The sequence below is a fragment of the Urocitellus parryii genome, chromosome 13, assembly GCF_045843805.1.
Source record: "Urocitellus parryii isolate mUroPar1 chromosome 13, mUroPar1.hap1, whole genome shotgun sequence".
Taxonomy (NCBI): domain Eukaryota; kingdom Metazoa; phylum Chordata; class Mammalia; order Rodentia; family Sciuridae; genus Urocitellus; species Urocitellus parryii.
This window is the reverse complement of record NC_135543.1, coordinates 51,500,588-51,521,860: the sequence shown is the minus strand read 5'-3', so window position 1 is coordinate 51,521,860 and position 21,273 is coordinate 51,500,588. Positions and strand designations below refer to the sequence as shown.

At 35.4% G+C, this 21,273-nt stretch overlaps 1 protein-coding gene across 1 annotated transcript in view; it reads left to right on the top strand.

The window, feature by feature from the left end:
- Mettl4 (methyltransferase 4, N6-adenosine) overlaps nucleotides 1–18,143 on the top strand; it is a 30,054-nt gene extending 11,911 nt beyond the window's left edge. The window contains exons 8-10 of the mRNA XM_026394536.2: nucleotides 11,851–11,957; nucleotides 12,455–12,546; nucleotides 17,914–18,143. Coding sequence (XP_026250321.1) covers nucleotides 11,851–11,957; nucleotides 12,455–12,546; nucleotides 17,914–18,059 — 345 coding nt within the window. The 3' untranslated portion in view covers nucleotides 18,060–18,143. The remainder of the gene's footprint in view (nucleotides 1–11,850; nucleotides 11,958–12,454; nucleotides 12,547–17,913) is intronic.
- Nucleotides 18,144–21,273: the final 3,130 nt, after the last annotated feature.

Genomic DNA, 21,273 nt, shown 5'->3' with positions numbered 1-21,273 from the left:
GCTGTTTCCCTGCCCTTCAAGCTGCCAGCTGATGATTGGCTCACAGTGGCCCCAGCAACATCTAGCTGATTGGCTCCTCTGCAGTCATGTTCATTGGGCTGTTTCCCTGCCCTTCAAGCTGCCAGCTGATGATTGGCTCACAGTGGCCCCAGCAACATCTAGCTGGTGCTGATAACGCCAAGGTCGCGGGTTCGTTCCCCGTACGGGCCACCAAATGCCGCAGTCTGGCTGGGCACAATTCAGGAGCTACTTGTCAAAAGAAACAAACTTTATTTTTAAAACTACAAACGCCAAACAAAACAGCTCCTCAGGAAAAACCCTCAGAGCCCAACTGCCACCACCGGCTTCCACAAGCCTCTCCACACACCAACCACCACCTCCCCCAATCCTCCTGCTCTTGAGGCCGATTGGCTAGGTCGCGTGGGCGGAGCCAAAGAAGTCCCCCAATGAGCAGTTCCGTAGTCTGAAGGGCAGGGAAACAGCCCAATGAACATGACCGCAGAGGAGCCAATCAGCTAGATGTTGCTGGGGCCACTGTGAGCCAATCATCAGCTGGCAGCTTGAAGGGCAGGGAAACAGCCCAATGAACATGACTGCAGAGGAGCCAATCAGCTAGATGTTGCTGGGGCCACTGTGAGCCAATCATCAGCTGGCAGCTTGAAGGGCAGGGAAACAGCCCAATGAACATCACAGCAGAGGAGCCAATCAGCTAGATGTTGCTGGGGCCACTGTGAGCCAATCATCAGCCGGCAGCTGGAAGTTTGCTGGCAGCTGGAAGTTTGCTGGGGCCCCCTTTGGCTGTGGCTCTCAACACATCTGCCTATTCTCAATGCTTTTACCATGTCTTTTTTTGGTGTGTCTTTTTAAAAAACTTAATTAATTAATTTTTATTTGTTCTTTTAGAGTCTGTCTTTTTATAGTAGAGTCCCAAACTGTTGGCCTTGAGAAGTCAGTCAGGGAGATGGCAGAATGAAGTTTAAAAAAAAAAAACTATATTGGTAAATTATAATTATACACAATAGTGGGATTCATTGTTACATATTTTTACATGTGCACAATATAACAATATAATTTGGTCAATTTGCAGAACAAAAAATTTAAAAGCTCTGATATCTCTTGTTTAAAGGACAACAAACAAGAAATTTGGAAGTCTATCACCAAACATAAAGAATGTTACCCTTTTTCTTCTTCCACTTACTTACCCACAATTTTAGTTATGCTTTGTGTCATGTCCCTCTATCCCCTATTCTCTATTGTTTCTGGGTATGAGGGCAGAAAATAGCAAAGATAACCATTATAATGAGAACGAGAGGATCCATAATGAAGAAACTTAAAAGTGAAAACTAAATTTTAACTTAGGTTCTTAGTGTCTTACATACTACTGAGCCTATTTTATTTTTTTTGGTACAGGGATTGAATCCAGGAGTGCTTAATCCCTGAGCCACATCCTCAGCCCATATATGAGTGTGTGTGTGCGTGTGTGTGTATACACGTACATATATATGTACGTATATGTATGTATATATAAATATGTATGTATATATATGTGTATGTGTATATATATATGTATATATTTGATACTGAGGCTTGAACCCAGGGGTGCCTTTTTTATATTTTAGAGACAGAGTCTTGCTCAGTTGCTAAGTGCCTTGCTAATCTGCTGAGGCTGGCTCTAAACTTGCATTCTTCCTGCCTCAGCCTCCTGAGTTATAGGGTTTATTGGCGTGTACCACTGTGCCTGGCCTGAGCCTATTTTTAAAAGAAATGGTTCCATCTTATTGGTTGAATGATCCTTAATATTTTGCTGCCTGCTACACAAATACAAATAAAAATGGTAGAAAAAGCAATGTTTTAGTTCAGAGTTCATTGGATATACTTTTAAAAATATATTGACTATGAATTCCATAAAAGCCCTCCTGACATAAAAAAGATAAGCTAAGTTATAACCAATTCAATGTTTATTATTAATATAGCTATTATATTATTTTAGACACAGTAGAGTTGCATTTTTAAAAAATATTTTCTTAGTTGTCAGTGGGTGCTGAGAATCGAACCCAGTGCCTACACATGCTAGGCAAGAGCCATAACACCAGTCATAGAGTTGCATTTTTATGGGCTTTCTTGGTCCATTGGAATATCTTCTAAAAGCTGTGTACATTGACTATTTGTACCTACCTAGTTTATAAGAATTGGTAAAACAAATATTTAGTAGTATTTTTGCTCTCATGACATACTCTATTTGTGGTTTTGGCTGAACTGATAAAGAACCATGATGGGAATGTAACATCCCTTTCCACCCAGCACATTTTGATAGTTTTTCTCCTCCTCCTCCTCCTCCTCCTCCTCTTCCTCCCCTTCTTCTCCCCTCCTCCTCCTCTCCCTCCTCCTTCTCATCCTTCTTCTACCTCTTCCTCCTCCTCCTTCTATCCCTGCCGCATCTTTCTCCTCCTCATTGCCTTGCTCATGCTAAACAAATGCTCTACCACTGAGCTATATCCCTGGCCCTAATACTTTTTTAAAAAGTTTTTTATTCTAATTTGTTATATATGACAGAAGAATGAATTACAATTCATATTACACATACAGAGCACAATTTTTCATATCTCTGGTTGTATACAAAGTATATTTACACCATTCGTGTCTTCAGACATGTACTTAGGGTAATGATGTCCATCTCATTCCACCATCGTTTTTACACCCCTTGCCTCCTTCTTTTTCCTCCTTCCCCTTTGCCCTATCTAGAGTTTGCTAATCTTCCCATGCTCTCCCTTCCAACCCCACTATGACTCAGCTTCCTTATATCAGAGAAAACATTAGGCATTTGTTTTCTTGGGATTGGCTAACTTCACTTAGCATTATCTTCTCCAACTCCATCTATTTTCCTGAAAATGCCATGAGTTTATTCTTTTATTGCTGAGTAATACTCCATTGTGTATATATACCACATTTTCTTTATCCATTCATCTACTGAAGGGCATCTAGGTTGATTTCACAGTTCAGCTATTGTGAATTGTGCTGCTATAAACACTGATGTGGCTGTGTCCCTGTAGTATGCCGTTTTTAAGTTCTTTGGGTATAGACCCAGGAGTGGGACAGCTGGGTCAAATGGTGGTTCCATTCCCAGTTTTCCAAGGAATCTCCAGATTGGCTGCACCAATTTGCAGTCTCACCAGCAGTGTGTGAATGTGCCTTTTTCCACACATCCCCGCCAACACTTACGGTTTGTGTTCTTAATAGTTTCCATTCTGACTGGAGTGAGGTGAAATCTTAGAGTAGTTTTGATTTGCATTTCTCTAATTGCTAGAGATGTTGAACATGTTTTCATATATTTGTTGATTGATTTTATATCACCTTCTGAGAAGTGTCTGTTTAGTTCCTTGGTCTATTTATTGATTGGGTTATTTGGGGTTTTTTTGGTGTTTGGCTTTTTGAATTCTTTATGTACCCTAGAGATTAGTGCTCTATCTTTCTTTTGCTGAAAAGCAGCTTTTTAGTTTGAATCCATCTTATGTATTAATTCTTGATTTTAATTCTTGCACTCTAGGAGTCTTATTAAGGAAGTAGGGGCCTAAACCAATATGATGGAGATTTGGGCCTACTTTTTCTTCTGTTAGACATAGGGTCTCAGGTTTAATGAGTTTTGTGCATGGTGAGAGATAGCGGTTTAATTTCATTTTGTTGCATATGGATTTCCAGTTTTCCCAGCACCATTTGGTGAAGAGGCTATCTTTTCTCCAATGTAGGTTTTTGGCACCTTTGTCTAACATAAGATAACTGTAATTATATGGGTTAGTCTCTGTCTTCTATTCTGTACTATTGGTCTACCAGTCTATTTTGGTGCCAATACCATGCTGTTTTTGTTACTATTGCTCTGTAGAATAGTTTAAGTTCTGGTATAGTGATGCCACCTGCTTCATTCTTCTTGCTAAGGATTCCTTTAGCTATTATGGGTCTCTTATTTTTCCAGATTAATTTCATGATAGCTTTTTCTATTTCTATGAGGAATGTCATTGGGATTTTGATTGGAATTGCATTAAATCTGTATAGTGCTTTTGGAAGTATGGTTATTTTGACAATATTAATTCTGCTTATCCAAGAGCAAGGGAGGTCTTCCCATCTTCTAAGATCTTTTTAAATTTATTTCTTTAGTGTTCTGTAGTTTTCGTTGTAAAGTTGTCTTTCACTTCTTTTGTTAGGTTGATTCCAAAGTATTTTATTTTATTTTTTTGAAGCTGTTGTAAATGGGGTAGTTTTCATTATTTCCCTTTCAGAGTATTTGTCACTGATATACAGAAATGCCTTTGATTTATGGGTGTTGATTTTGTGTCCTGCTACTTTGCTGAATTCATTTACTAGTTCTAGTTTTCTGGTGGAATGTTTTGGGGTTTCTAGGTATAGAATCATATTGTCTACAAATAGTGCTAATTTGAGTTCTTCTTTTCCTATCTGTATCCCTTTAAGTTCTTTCATCTAATTGCTCTGTGTATCCCTAATTTTTCTAGCGTTTTGAACATAAAGGGATGCTGTATTTTATCAAATGCTTTTTCTGCATCTATTGTGATAATCATGTGGTTCTTATCTTTAAGTCTATTGATGTGATGAATGACATTTATTGATTTCCGTATGTTGATCTAACCTTGCATCCCTGGGATGAACCCCACTTGATCATGGTGCACTCATTTTGATATGTTTTTGTATTCGATTTGCCAGAATTTTATTGAGAAATTTTGCATCTATGGTCATTGGAGATATTGGTCTGAAGTTTTTTTTCTTTGATGTGTCTTTGTCTGGTTTTGGAATCAGGGTGATATTGGCCTCATAGAATGAGTTAGGAAGTGTTCCCTCCTTTTCTATATCCTGAAATAAATTGAAGAGTATTAGTATTAGTTCTTCTTTAAAGGTCTTGTAGAATCCTGCTCTGTATCCCTTTGGTCTTGGGCTTTTCTTGGTTGGTAGGCTTCTGATGACGTCCTCTATTTACTTGCTTGAAATTGATCTGTTTAAATTGTGTATATCATCCTGATTCAATTTGGGCAAAACATATGACTAGAAATTTGTAAATGCCATCGATATTTTCTATTTTTATTGGAGTACAAGCTTTCAAAATAATTTCTGATTATCTTCTGTATTTCTGTAGTGTCTTGTGATATTTCCTTTTTCATCACGTATGTTAGTAATTTCAGTTTTCTCTCTTCTCTTTGTTAGCATGGCTAAGGGTTTGTCAATTTTATTTTTTCAAAGAACCAACTTTTTGTTTTGTCAATTTTTTCAATTGTTTCTTTTGTTTCAATTTCATTGAATTAAGCTCTGATTTAATTATTTCCTGTCTTCTGCTGCTTTTGGTGTTGATTTGTTCTTCTTTTTCTAGGGCTTTGAGATGTAATGTTAGGTCATTTATTTGTTGACTTTTTCTTCTTTGAAGGATTGAACTCCATGCAATGAACTTTGCTCTGGGTACTGCCTTCATAGTGTCCCAGAGATTTCGATACATTGAATCTGTGTTCTCATTCACCTCTAAGAATTTTTTAATCTTCTCCTTGATGTCTTTTGCAACCCATTGTTCATTTAGTAGCATATTATTTAGTCTCCAAGTGTTGGAGTAGCTTTTTTTTTAAAGCTACTCCAACATTGATTTCTAATTTCATTCCATTATGATCTGATAGAATACAGGGTAGTATCTCTACTTTTTTATATTTGCTAAGAATTGCTCTGTGGCATAATATATGGTCTATTTTAGAGAAGGATCCATGGGCTGCTGAGAAGAAAGTGTATTCTCTCATTGAAGGATGAAATATTCTGTATATGTCAATTAAGTCTAAGTTATTGACTGTATTATTGAGTTCTGCAGTTTCTTTGTTTAGCTTTTGTTTGGACAATTTATCCAGTGGTGAAAGAGGTGGGTTAAAGTCACCCGGAATTATTGTGTTGTGGTCTATTTGACTCTTAAACTTGACAAGAGTTTGTTTGATGAACATAGATGTCCATTGTTTGGGGCATATAAATTTATAATTGTTCCTGACTGGTTCCTTTAAGCAGTGTGAAATGTCCTTCTTTATCCCTTTTGATTAACTTTGACTTGAAGTCTACTTTATTTGATATGAGAATGGAAATCCCTGCTTGCTTACGCTGTCCATGTGAGTGGTCTGATTTTTCCCAGCCCTTCACCTTCAGTTTGTGGGTGTCTTTTCTTATGAGTCTCTTGGAGGCAGCATATTGTTAGGTCTTTTTTAAAAAATCCAATCTGACAGACCATGTCTTTTGATTGGTGAATTTAGGTGATTAACATTCAGGGTTATTATTGAGACATGATTTGTATTCCCAGCCATTTTTGTTTATTTTTGGTATTTAACTTAACTTGGTTTCTCTTTTGATTAGTTTTTCCTCTAGTGTAATTCCTCCCTTTCCTGATTTTCATTTCCTTTTCATGGCAGACTTTCAAGTTGTACATTCTTATAACTTTTGTTTATCATGGAAGATTTTTATTTCATCATCAAATCTAAAGCTTAATTTTGCCAGATACAAGATTTTTGGTTGGCATCCATTTTCTTTCAGAGCTTTCTATTTGTTAATATGTTTCAGGATCTGGGTTGAAAAATTTGCACGTAATCTAATTAGTTTCCCCCTATATGTAATCTGATTCCTTTCTCTTTTGGCTTTTAATATTCTCTCCTTATTCTGCATGTTAGGTATTTCCATTATAATGTCCCTTGGTGTGGATCTGTTGTGATTTTGTACATTTGGCATCCTCCTGAATTTGGTTGTCCAATTCATTCTTCGTGTTTGGAATTTTTTCTTATATTATTTCATTGAATAAATTGTTCATTTATTTGGTTTGGAACTCTTTGCTTCCTTTATCCCAGTAACTCTTAAATTTGGTCTTTTCATGCCATTCCATATTTTTTGAATGTTCTACTCATGGTTTCTTATCATTTTTACTGTGTGGTCTACATTCTTTCCAAGATGATATATTTTGTCTTCATTGTCTGAGGTCCTGTCTTCCAAGTGGTCTAATCTGTTGGTGATGCTTTCAATTGAACTTTAAATTTGGTTTATTGTTTCTTTCATTTCAAGGATTTCTGTTTTTTTTTTTTAGGACCTCTATCTCCCTATTGAAGTAATCTTTGCTTGCTGTATTTGTTTTTTTTTAATTTTTTAATTGATTAATTAATTTTAATTAGGTATATTGATGACAGCAGAATGTATTTTGATTCATTGTACACAATTGCAGCACAACTTTTCATTTCTCTGTAGCATTGCACTATACGTGCAGACATACATGTACCTAGGGTAATGATGTTCATCACATTCTACCATCTTTCCTGCCTTCATTACCCCCCCACCATTTACCCATCAAAGTTCCTCCATTCTCTCCATTCCCTCCCCCAGTATGAACCATCACCCACTTATCAGAGAGAACATTTGGCCTTTGGTTTTTGGAATTGGCTTGCTTCGCTTAGTATGATATTCTCCAACTCCATCCATTTACCTGCAAATGCCATATTGCATTCTCTTTTAATGCTGAGTAATATTCCATTGTGTATATATAATATAGTTTCTTTACCCATATATTGAAGGGCAATTTTTGTTTCCACAATTTGGCTATTGCAAATTGAGCTGCTATAAATATTGATGTGGCTGCATTACTATAATATGCAAATTTTAAGTACTTTGGGTATAGACTGAGGAGTGGGATGGTTGTTCCATTCCCAGTATTCCAAGGATTCTCCATACTGCTTTCCATGTTAGTTGAACCAATTTGCACTCCCACCAGCAATGTATGAGTGTGACTCTTCCTCCATAGCTTCGCCAACAATTATTGTTATTTGTATTTTATATAACTGCTTTTCTGACTGGTGTGAGATTCAATCTTAGAGTAGTTTTGATTTGAATTTCTCTAATTACTAGAGATGTTGAACGTTTTCTAATACATTTGTTGATCAGTTGTTCTTCTGAGAAGTGTCTGTTCAGTTCCTTGAACCATTTATTGATTGGGTTATTTTTATTATTTATTTATTTATTTATTTGTGTGTGTGTGTGTGTGTGTGTGTGTGTGTTTAGATTTTTTAGATCTTTATATATTCTGGAAATTAGAGCTCTATCTGATGTGTATGTGTGTGTGTGGCAAAAATGTACTCCCAAATTGTAGGCTGTCTTGTCACCTCATTGATTGTTTCTTTTGCTGAGAAGATGATTTTTAGTTTGAATCCACCCCATTTATTAATTCTTGATTTTATTTCTTGTGCTTTAGGAGTCTTGTTATGGAAGATGGGGCCTACTCTGACATGATGAATATTTGGGCCTACTTTTTCCTCTACTAGGCACAGCGTCTCTGGTCTAATTCCTAGGTCCTTGATTCACTTTGAGTTTTGTGCATGGTGAGAGAGAGGAGTTTATTTTCATTTTACTGCATATGGATTTCCAGTTCTCCCAGCACCATTTGTTGAAGAGGCTGTCTTTTTGCCAATGTATGTTTTCAGCTCCTTTGTCTAGTATGAGATAACTATATTTATAAGGGTTTGTCTCTGTGTCTTCTATTCTGTTCTATTGGTCTGTGTGTCTATTTTGGTGCCAATACTATGCCATTTTTGTTACTCTAGCTTTGTAGTTTAGTTTAAGGTCTGATATTATGATGCCACCTGCTTTACTCTTCTTACTAAGAATTGCTTTGGCTACTGTAGGTCTCTTATTTTTCCCAACGAATTTCCTGATTGCTTTTTCTATTTCTATAAGGAATGACATTGGGGTTTTAATTGAAATTGCATTGAATCTGTGTAGTGCTTTGGGTAGTATGGCCATTCTGACAATATTAATTTTGTCTATCTAAGAGCATGCTCTTTCTTTCTCTAGTGTTCTATAGTTTTTATTCTAGAGGTCTTTCACCTCTTTTGTTATATTGATTCCTAAGTATTTTATTATTTTGAATGGGGTAGTTTTCCTAATTTCTCTTTCAGAGGATTCATCACTGATGAATAGAAATGCATTTGAAACTCTAGCCAGAGCAATTAGACAGAAGAAATCAAAGTGATACGATTAGGAAAAGAAGAACTCAAACTATCATTATTTTCTGATGACATGATTCTATACTTAGAGGATCCAAAAAACTTCACCAGAAAACTTCTAGAATTAATAAATAAATTCAGTGAAGTAGCAGTATATAAAATCAATATCCGTAAATCAAATGCATTTCTGTATTTGTTTATGTAGCTCTTTGTCAAAATGATCTTTTGCTGCCCGTATTTGCTCTCTTATATCATCCTTTAATTTGCAGGACACTTTAGTAATGTACATCCTGAACTTCTTCTCTGTCATTTCTTCTGCTCTGTTTGTCATGGATTCTGATAATGTGGTATCTTGGTTTGTTTGGGGCACTTTCTTCCCTTGTCTTTTCATATTGCTTGTGTGTCTTCCCTTCTAGCACTGTGGATGCGAGGCATTAATGTTTTTAGTCTAGAGGCTTATAGTGCCCCTGTAGGGATCCAATACCTCTCCTTTGAGGTGAAGGATAATGTTAACAGGTCCCAATATAAATAATATACACCCTAAAAACAAATGTTTGCTATTAAGATGTTTACAGTTTGGTCACAATGTACAAAAATAGTGAATTCAAATATTATCTACAATATACTCAGTAGATTTGTAAGTGGGTTTACAGATTCTGATGGTGGACAAAGAAGAGGAATAGGATGATGTGCTGGGGAGGTAGGAGGTGAGGATATACAGTTATTATATCTTAGGAAGTGTGAAAGAGAAATCTAAAGAGGAAGATTAGTAGTAGGAGAAGGGAGAGAAGGTAATTTTGGGTAGATAAGTGGGAAGACAGTTGAGTATATAAAACAAATATACATATATATTAAGAAAAATAAAAAATGTTAAAATAGTAGAAATTGGTGGGAAAAAAGAAAAAAAAATGCAATACGACTGTAATATACTCTTCAGATGTCCCAGTCCTCAAAATCCTAATTCATGTGAAGTACTTGTTTTAACATATGTTGGATATGTGAGGGTAGGAGAATAGAGAGGGAGAAGAAAGAAAAAAAAATCTTGAAGGAAGAAACAGAGATTGTTTTGGTTGGAGATCAGTATGTTTCCTGCCTCCCTTCTCATCTGATAGGTGAGGTTGTCTGTTGTTAGCTGGTATCTTCATCCTCAGGATGGTGAAGGTAATCAGGGTGTCACTGCTGGGTGGGGTAGTGGCTGCTGGGAGAGGGGAGAGTTAGAAACTGGGTACCTGGCCAGCTGGAGTTCCGAACTGGGAGTTGCCTCCACTGAAGATGGTGATGAAGGTGACCCACGATGGAGGCACCTGCTTTAGGGTTAGGGCTGGGCGATGGCGTTGGATGATGAGTTTAGAGACAAGCTCTGTGGTGTGCAGTGTGTGGCTGTCAGCTGATTTCAGAGACTGTGTGACATTCCAGGTGCAGGCAGGTACTGCGCTGTAGGGGACTATGTCTGGTACTGCAGAGTCCCAAGATGGCGGTGACAGGGGGAGCCCCATGTTGGTAGATGGGGGTCCACACCTGCCAGGTGTCCTACGTGGGATCAGTGTCCGTGATTTCTGATCTGGTGGGTGGCCGAAAGTTCTTTGCGGGTGCTGCGCCACTGATGGTCTTGCTCAGGTATGGCATGGTCAAGTAGTTGGGAGACTTACTCTGTCGCTGAGGCCTGGAGCCCTGCACAGGCATGGTGATTCCTGCATGGGGGCAGGGATATTGCTTGCAGAGAAGCAATATTCTCACTACTTGAGTCCCAGGTCACGGAGCAACATAGAATGCTGCCTCCCTCTGGCCTGCCATCTTGGACCCCCCACTAATAGTTTTGTTATGGTTAGACACTGGGGTCAAAGTCAGAAAGAGGACATTTTCTGAACTTGAACTCAGTAAAATGTTAATATATAAAACCCAAGACTATTCATTGCTAATAACATTCAACTGAATACTAAGAAATAGTGTGACTAGAGTTGAAAACAAAAACAATATATTGTAGGAAACATTTATTAAATAATTACACATTTGTTGTATCATAAAGTATAAAGGCTATCTGAAGAATAAGAATTTTTCAGTATTTATACAATACAATGCATGAGAGGTGAAGTGTCTGATTGGTCCTAGAGAAAAGATAAAAGGACTTTCTGATTACTGCTGTGGTTGTTCAGGTAAAGTGGTTGCTCAGTATAAAGAGTTTCATAGGTAATATATATAAATACTCTGACAGTGAAAATACGTATCTTCATTATAAATTAAGAGATGGATTTGTTATTATAAATTATATTTTTAGCTTGATTGGTTTAAATGAATTTTGAGAGTCTGGTCACCCCAGGATGAAATGATAATTGAATTTCTGAACTTGTAATGCTAGAGGCCAGTCTCTGTACTGGGTATTGTTTGTCTCATCAACTACCCAGCTTCTTTCCTTATCAATTTTAGTTTACACAGTATTTAATGACACTGTGCTGGTATAGTGGTATATACCTGTAAATCCAGCTATTCAGGAATCTGAGACAGGAAGATTGGAAGTTCAGGGTCAGCCTGGGCCACTTAGCAAGATCCTTTCTCAAAATAAAATAAAAAGGACTGGGAATGTAGTTCAGCAATAGAGTGTCCTGCTGCATTTAATCCTCAGAACAAAACCAAAACAATGTTATATAAATGAATTTTTAAAAATCCCTTGTAGTCTTCAGTATGGTAGCCATTACCACACGTGGCTCTTTAGCACTTGAAATGTGGCTACTTCTGTGAAATGTAAAATATGCATCAGACTTTAAAGACCTAATATGAAAGGAAGAATGTAGCATATCTCAGCCTATAGTGATGGTAAAAAATAACTCCTTTTTTGTTGACTCCTTTCTCCCAGATCACCAGTTCAGGAGAGTTTGTGTTCCCTTTAGATTCTCCACACAAAAAGCCTTATGAAGGTCTTATACTGGGAAGAATTGGAGAACAAACTACTTTACCATTAAGGTAAGAAAGGTGATGTATCAAAATTGTATACATGTGGGGTTGGGGATATAGCTCAATTGGTAGAGTGCTTGCCTTGCATATACAAGGCCATGGGTTCAATCCCCAGCACCACCAAAAAAAAAAAAAAAAAATTGTATACATGTATTTTTAGGGTTGTAAGAATTATTAACACAATGATCATTGATTTTTCTTTATTTTTACATTTTTGAAAATCTAGAAATCACCTAGAGCAGAAAAGTATGAATTGTATGGCACATGAAATTTTATATTACCTTTTGTTTTATCTAGTGTGTAATTGATTATAAAAAATAGAAAATGAAATTTTAGGAAATATCTCAATTCTTAAATTGTTGATTTCCTTCATTGATTCTATTCTAAAATTTTTTCTAAAATCGGATACTATTTTAAAGGGGAAAAAAGAATAAATGCAACTGTGATATAGAATTTTAAAAATGTTCCTTAAAATATAGTTAACTATCTTGTTCTATTTTAATTAGGAATACAGATACAAAAGTTCTCCCCATTCCAGATCACAAATTAATTGTCAGCGTGCCCTGTATTCTTCATTCTCATAAGCCACCTCTTGCTGGTATGTTTTTATAAAATTGAATTGTGATGATTTTTGAAAAAAAAAAACTGAAAAAGAGATTGACCTGAGTAGTTGAATGATTTGGTTTAGAAATTAAATCAGGTAAGTATTGTTGTAATATTTTAAAAATTTGTAGCAGAATTTATGCAGTAGAGACTAGATTAGACTTACTTACTACCTTGGCTTTTCCTGTTGTACCATTTTTTTAATCTTTATTTTATTTTTATGTGGTGCTGAGGATCGAACCCAGTGCCTCACACATGGTAGGCGAGCGCTCACCTCTGAGCCATGACCTCCAAAACACCCAGTTTTACCATTTTTCATATTCCCCTTACTATTGGTTGCTCCCCCATCATTGGCCTTGACAGAATGAAGGCTTGAGAAGGCATCTGAGGATGTAGTTCATCTGGGGACTTTTATTTTACCACCAGGTTTTAGTATAGGATGCTGGTTTCAGAATACTCAAATCTCTTGCTTGTTCTAAAACCAGGAACTTGGAATAGTGGTAGTAAGAATGATGGTTAGGGGCTGGTGTTGTGGCTCAGTGACAAAGTGCTTGCCTCTCATATGTGAGGCACTGGGTTTGATCCTCAGCACCACATAAAAATAAATAAACAAAATAAAGATATTGTGCCCATATATAACTAAGAAAATATTAAAAAAAAAAGAATAGTGGTTAGAATTCCCTTGGTATTTGGTAGAGACTCTCAGTTTTATGTTTTTAAAGAGGACATGTTGCTTGGACATGCTTAATCCTGGCTGTGATACTTGGGAAAGTTACTTGAATCCTCTACCTTATGGTCCTCATTTAAAGAGAGAGTGATGAGCCAGGTGCTGTGGGGCACACCTGTAATCCCAGTGGTTTGGGAGGCTGAGGCAGGAGGATAGTGAGTTCAAAGCCAGCCTCATCAGTTTAGTGAGTCCCTAAGCAAGTTATCGAGACCCTATCTCAAAATAAAATATAAAAAGGACTGGGGATGTGGCTCAGTGGTTAAGTGCCCCTGGGTTCAATCCTTTCCAAAAAAAGGAGTGGGGGAGACAGACGGAGAAGCAAGGAGAGACAGACAGATACAAAGAAACAAAGAAATGATATTTATTATTTCAGAGCTGTAAGGATTGGTTATAATATATTTAAAATTCTGTAGCACATAGTTCAGTAAATGCTAAATTTGTTGGGTGAGAATTTAAAAATTTAGACATGTAAATCCTTGAGAGATTCTGAATTTGATAATCAAACTTGGGAACACATTTATTTGATGATTTCTACTTAAAACCAAAACCAAAACCAAACCCAAGCCAAAACAAAAAATACCTAAAACTGTATACAAACTGCCACTCAGGAAAACTATAGGCAACTTATTTTTTGCAGAATTATGGAGTAGTTCCTAAGTTAGGAAACGTAAGAAAGTGAACACAAATTCTCAGGAGAATTATTTTGAAAGTACTCAGGGTTTCTGTTAACTTAAATTACTTCCATAAAGAATCTTTATTGCATTCCTTAACTGGAGAAATATTCAGATGTTTATGTCATGATCTGTTCTTTGACTTGGAGGATTTCTCAGTGAATCATCACCTTCAAACTTTGGACTGTATGAATTCTGCATTAAATTTATGATTCAAGTGAAAAATCGGATTGTACTGTTCTTTGAGAAAAAAAATACCTTTGACATTAGTTATACAAGATGGAGGAAATCTAATATGTATCATTCTTATTTGAATTTCTTTATCATTTGGTAAATACCAAACTTTATTTGGTGTTTATTTTAGGGCTTATATCTTACTTAAAAAAAATCCCCAAACTAAGAACCCAGATCTTTCATTATCAAATTATAGTTAAACTTTTATAAGTTTTAAAAAATAGAATAAAGTTATATTTAAATATTATTCTTAAGAGAAAAGATTTAAAAATAGTGAAAAATTAGTACTGAAGCATTTTATTGTAGCCTTTTATCTATGAAATACAATTCTTCCATACTCCCAGTAGAGAGCAGCAGAAACATATTTTTTGGATTGAAAACATTTAAAAACAAAAATATTTTTTGGGAAAAAAATCTAAGTGACTCACTCGTATATTGGTTAAGTAGTGACAGACAAGGAATATTTGTAATACTTTATTTTTTAGTTCATGCTATTATATACATTTTAGTTACAGAAATTTGTAAATTAAGCCATCAGAAAGCAACTTTCAGATTTCTGGGCATATTGTTACTATTTAATTCTGAAGTAATAATTCTGGGGATTTGCATAATACATGTTTTATATATAATGCTTAGAACTTTTACCTAAGCATTCTTAAACCTTTCTGTGCACATTCATAAAATGAAATGTTTCCTCTTTTGCTTCTTAGAAACACCAAGTTTTGGTGAAAAATTTTTTAATTTGTTATTTCTGTTGTAAAATATACCAAAAAAGAGGAAGTCCCACATTGGCAGCATATTCCATTTCAAATAATATATTTATGAAATCTCCTGTTGAAAGATCAACCAATAATAGATGTGGTTTATAACCTACATTACAAATGTATATTCTTAAATTGAAGGATTTAAGGTAGGAAAATTATGAAATAAATGTATTTGAGTTACAATTTTGATTTTCATATTTCATATCAGAGAAATTTCCACTTCTTTTTCTGTGTCATGTGCTAATAGTGTCTATCTGAAGAGTGAAACATAGCTGATGAGATTGTACGCAATGATGTTTGGGCCATTTCTCCTCTTCTACCTCATCCTTCTAGAGCAAAAGAGTGATGCTTGGCTTTGCATTGTTTGCTTCCTTTCCATTGGTTGGAAGTATGTTTTAACATTTATAAATGTTATGTAATTGTCTATGTATGTCATACTCCTGGTGAAATTGATTTTTTTAAACATTTTTTTTTTTTAGTTGTAGATGGACACAATACCTTTATTTTATTTATATGTGGTGCTGAGGATTAAACACAGTGCCTCACATGTACGAGGGCAGTGCTCCACCTCTGAGCCACAACCCCAGCCCCCCCAAAATTGATTTTTACATTTATTTTAAATGCAAATTTATTTGCATTTATTTTTAAATTGATACTTAAAGTTAGTAGGAATAATATATTTCCATTAATTAGCCTTTCTTTTGCCTTGTTTTGAAATAAAACAAATGTGATTAACAGTAAAACCTCTGATTTTCTATTTTTTTTATTTTTTTCCCCAACTAGAAAGAACAATACATGTAAAAATGTATTATATTGAGAAAGGATGGTAATAAATGGTTTAGGTTGTATTTTTCCACTCGAAGTACGTAGCCATCTTTTTCTGTTAGATTATTGACTTATAAAACATGGGTATTCTTCTTCCTTTGCACTCATTATAATGGGTGCTCAGAATAGTGAACACTTTTGACTGACTGACTTCAGTTTAAAGTTCCAAAATAGAGGTACTAACATCTTTGTACCAAAAAACTGAACAATGTATGCAAAAACAGAATCTTGTTTCATTGTACCTTAGGCCACATTAAATATAAATTGAAGCTGGTAAGACATTAAATTTATGGGTGAGGAAATGAAAAAATGATTTAGGATTATTGTCCTTTAAGACTTGGGAAATCATTCTCTTTCAAGTTTCAAAGCATTTAATTATATGAATGTGAAAGTACTAGAAGTCTTTGTGTCAGCATCTTCTAGAAGCTATCACGGCCCAAATTTGAGTTCAATTGAATTATAGACAATGAAAATTTTTAATTCCTTCTTGATTTTTGATAAACAGAACCAGTACTCTTAGGCAATTGCTCTGAGAGCAATTGAAGAACTTTATGAAACTTAAAGTGTTGATACATTGTCTTTTAAATCTTACCTATATCAATTATTCCTGAGCCTTATCTTTCCTAGAGGGAATTTGATAGGTTTCTTCTAAGCACAACTTTACAAAGCAGTTATGAAATATGTTTTTTACTTGTTTAAATATGTTCCTTTTCTGAATTATTATTTTTATACCCAATTCCGGTTAGGTAGTTAAACTAGCTAACTGGCAACATGATTAAAATTAAATCGGTTTAAATAACTGTCTTGGGCTGGGGATGTGGCTGGAGCGGTAGCGCGCTCGCCTGGCATGCGTGCGGCCCGGTTCGATCCTCAGCACCACATACAAACAAAGATGTTGTGTCCGCCGAGAACTAAAAAATAAATAATAAAAATTCTCTCTCTCTCTCTCTCCTCTCTCACTCTCTCTTTAAAAAAAAAAAAAAATAAATAAATAAATAAATAAATAACTGTCTTCCAACTGAGCATGTGTTAATAAAAAAACCTTCTGTGGTATTCTTTTCTTTCATTTAGTGTAGATCACAGCTGTTTAACGAACGTATATATGAGGTACCTTTCCCCAACAAAATAGGATTTTTAATGTAGTAATTAATGTAGTATAGAACTTTTAATGTAGTATATTAATATGTATTAAATAGGGAATACTTTTTTTTATTGGTTGTTCAAAACATTACAAAGCTCATGACATATCATCTTTCATACATTTGATTCAAGTGGGTTATGAACTAAATAGGGAATACTTAACTGTGGAAATCATATGGTGAAATTTTGGTAAAGAATGATCTGTAGCTGGGCATGGTGGCGCACACCTGTAATCCTAGCAATTTGGGAGGCTTGAGACAGGAGAATCGAAAGTTCAAAGCCAGACTCAGCAACTTCGAGGTGCTAAGCAACTTAAGGAGACCCTGTCTTTAAATAAAATACAAAATAGGGCTGGAGATGTGGCTCAGTAGTGGAGTACCCCCGAGTTCAATCCCTGGGACAGGAAAAAAAAAAAAAGAAGAATGATCTATAATTTGAACACGAGGGAATGCTTTTAGTACTACCAAGTTATAGCTATAGGGGGCTATAGTTATCTATTTGTTGTGAATGTGTCATTTTGTATCCAACTCTTCATTTACTATTTCACTGAAGTATATGCTATAGACTTTTATTTTATCTTTATTTTTAAAGTTGGTTGTCTCTTATTGTTTCTGTAGAGCTCTTTTTCATGCATGGATTACATTTATTGAAAAATAAAGTAAGTTCTCAAAGGATATGTCAGCAGTGTTGGAAAACTGAAAAGTCACCTACGTGGGTGTTAAAATCCTCATTTCTGATCTCTAAATGAAAACCAGTAAATCAGGACTACTGAAAGTTCTGTTGGTATTGTTCCCAGTCTCAAGGACGCTTATTTCAAATGATTTTTTGACTATAAATAGTAAGGCCTGTGATGAAATCTTGACATTAATTTGCTTTTATTTTTTTTAAATGAAATATCCCTTCCTCTCTTACTGGCTAAAAGGAAATTGATTTTTTCCTCAATAGTAATTTTTGTGTTTTGTCTCTCTCTCTTTCTCTCTCTCTCTTTTATTTTTGGACAGAGGTTCTAAAAGACTACATCAAGCCAGGTGGGAAGTGTTTGGAAATGTTTGCTCGAAATTTGCAGCCAGGTTGGACTAGTTGGGGAAATGAAGTTCTCAAATTTCAACATGTGGATTATTTTGTTGCTCTTAAGTCTGGGTGCTGACTCTGACCTTAATTAAAATAGAGCTTTTCCTCAGTGTTTCCTCTCTTCATTCAAACTCATTCATTTATTTTACCACCAACAAGTATGCTTAGACATGTAAGTAAGATTTGGGCTTCTAGTAAGTGACCAAAATGACTGTCCATGTAATTTTAAGATGGATTTTATTTTCCTTATTATTACATTCCATATTATTTTACACACTCTGCAAATAAAGAAGTAAGATGTTAGACTGAAGACAAGAGGTGTGTTATTGAATAACTTAAGAAAGCTTATACTATGGGCCACATATGCTTATTTGAATGTGATTGATTTGCCCTATATGATGTTATAAAAAAAAATGGATCCCTCATTCTAAAAAATTAGAAATTTTACATTGAAGTCGACATTTCTGCTTCTCTTTAATCATCAGAAGCTCTGGGTATGCTAAGGCCTGTGCTCTTTCCTGACATCAACCTGCAGGGCCTGTGCTGCTCACCTATTTACCTGGCCCCTTTCTGACTTGAATGTGTAGCCTCGGGTATAGTCTTACATCTGGGGAAAGCATCCAGTCACTGCCAACTAGTGCATCAGTGGATTGAGTTTATGCAGTGGTTTTGGAAGGTTTAAAATTTAACTCAGGGTTGCTTCTCAAGCACTGTTTAGCTTTGCTTGTTTTTTAAGAAGAATATTAAAAGATATTTCTCATAAAAATGTCAAAAAATAAACACTATGATTGTGAAAAATGTACTTATATTATTTACAGATTTTCTACAAATAAATATTTCTCTACTGAGTAAAAAACAGTTTTTTTTTTTTGTTGTTGTTGTTTATTTTCACGGTGCTGGAGATCAAACCCAGGGTCCTATTTGTGTGAGGCAAGTGCTGTACCTCATAGCTCAGCGGTAGAGTACTTTCCTGGCCCCTACTGAATGAAATATTTTGACCAAAATGGTTCATTGAAAAGCATGCTGATTGATTATGTATTACCCTTTAAAAATTGAGATATAGTTTTTATGTAATAAAATCCCCCAGTTTCCAATATAACTTTAAGTGAGTTTTGAAAACATGCTGTTGTCTGCCTACCACCATGATGTTCTTATGGTACATTGGTACATTCCCTTCACCCCAAACTCCTGTGTCTCTTTACAGTCAATCTCTTCCTCCTAGAAAACAGTGATTTGCTGTCATTTAGTTTTACTTTTTTAAAAGTTTCATTTAAATGGAATCATACAGTGTATTATGTCTGTCATAGCATTTTTAGAGAAGAATCTACTCTCTACAAATTGCACATATTTATTTACTAAGTAAAATGTTACACTGAAATGACTTTTTGACAAGCTTGTCAGTTTATCAATTTTTTCAAATAAAAATTTGCTGTTTTTAAAGTTTGCTCATTTTTTGAGTATAAGGATGGGACCAGGGGCATAACCTTTTGTTTATGGAAGTGTTCTAACATGTTATTTAAAAGAAAAAAAGTTAAATATAAACCAAACTTCTCATAACCTCATACAAAATTATTTTCAGCTTATGTTATTTATAGATTTCATAAAGTTGGTGGAAACACTTTATCCTTATCAAGTTTTTGGACTTTAATTATTTTTTTAAATGTTATTACTTTTTATACATTTATTTATTTATTTTTATGTGGTGCTGAGGATCGAACCCAGTACCTCACACATGCTAGGCAAGTGCTCTATCACTGAGCTATAACCGCAGCCCCTAGACTTTAATTTTTGCATCGTGAGTACTAATACTGAAAGAAAAAAAGAATTTTTTTCTTTTTAAAGAGAGAGGGGGGGAGAGAGAGAGAGAGAGAGAGAAATTTTAATATTTATTTCTTAGTTCTCGGCGGACACAACATCTTTGTTGGTATGTGGTGCTGGGGATCGAACCCGGGCCGCACGCATGCCAGGCGAGCGCGCTACCGCCTGAGCCACATTCCCAGCCCAGAAAAAAAGAATTTTTATTCAATGATTCTAGTATTCAAGTGGCAAGTGTTCCAAACTTAGCTCTGTTCCTAGGTTGTACAATCTTTGTAACACCTTTTTAATTATTATTAGTCTCTTATTGAACAAAGGATGATTCTACAAAGTTTAACATTTACCTCTGAGAACAAAAGTCAAGGTCTATGAGCTTTGACATTGTTACCATTCAGTTTTAGCCAATTGATCTGCTAAATTTACAAATTAATAAGGTGTTTTTATTCAGAGCTTTTTACATTATCTTTAAACCATAAAATTTTTGTGTTTTTTCCCCCACTATCATCTTCCTTTTATTGGTTTCAGTCTTTTAAGACTTTGTAATACAGCTTGGACAAAGGAATGGAACTAACATTTGTTGAGAAGTGTGTGTTACTCTGTGCTACGCTTTTTACAAATTTTGTTGCACGTGATATTTGTATAACCTGATAGATACTATCTTCATTTAAGTTGAAAAAACTAAAGCCCAGAAGTTGTGGTGAACACATAGTTAAGTATTGAAACTATGATTAGCATGCACAGTTCCCTGACTCTAAAGCCCTAGCTGTATTCTATATAAGAACATGGAAAACTAAGCAGATGACTAAGTGATATAATTTCTAAAATGATACCACTGTACTCTAGCCTGTCCATTCTAGCTCTAGTTTGGGTTGATTTGTACTTAGAGGCCATGGATTTACAGTGGACATCCGGGGCAACCCATACGGAAAAGTCTCTTACCCATTTTGTTTCCACATGATTAACTAACATCCCTCAAGAAACTTTGGGGAAATCTTGCCTCTTAACATCATATCCTAGGAATTCTTGGCCTTTCTTTTGATTCTTTCACCCTCTCACACGGAGTCCATTGGAGTAAAATCACAGAACAGTTAACTACTGGGTAGCATTAGAGGATCTTAATCCTGATTGTCACTCACCTGTCATATCTTCATTTCTTGTTCTTCCTTTGTACCCTCTAGTCAAAGTCTGACCTAGTTTATTTTAGTTCTTTTGACTACCATAGGCAGTCTTTTTTTTTTTTTTTTTGTACCTAGGGTAGTTAGTAGTGTAGACTGTAGTGTGCTACAGTCAGCTCAGTGTAAAGCTGAGCTGACTGTAGCAAGTCAGCTAAAACTGTAGGTTTTAACCCCACTTAGCAAGTCTTGGGCATGTCTCTAGGCCTTGGTTTCTCCATCCATAAATACAAGCAATAATAATAATAATACCTAATAGATTTGTTTGAATATTAAATGAATTAACACAAGTAAGGCAAACCA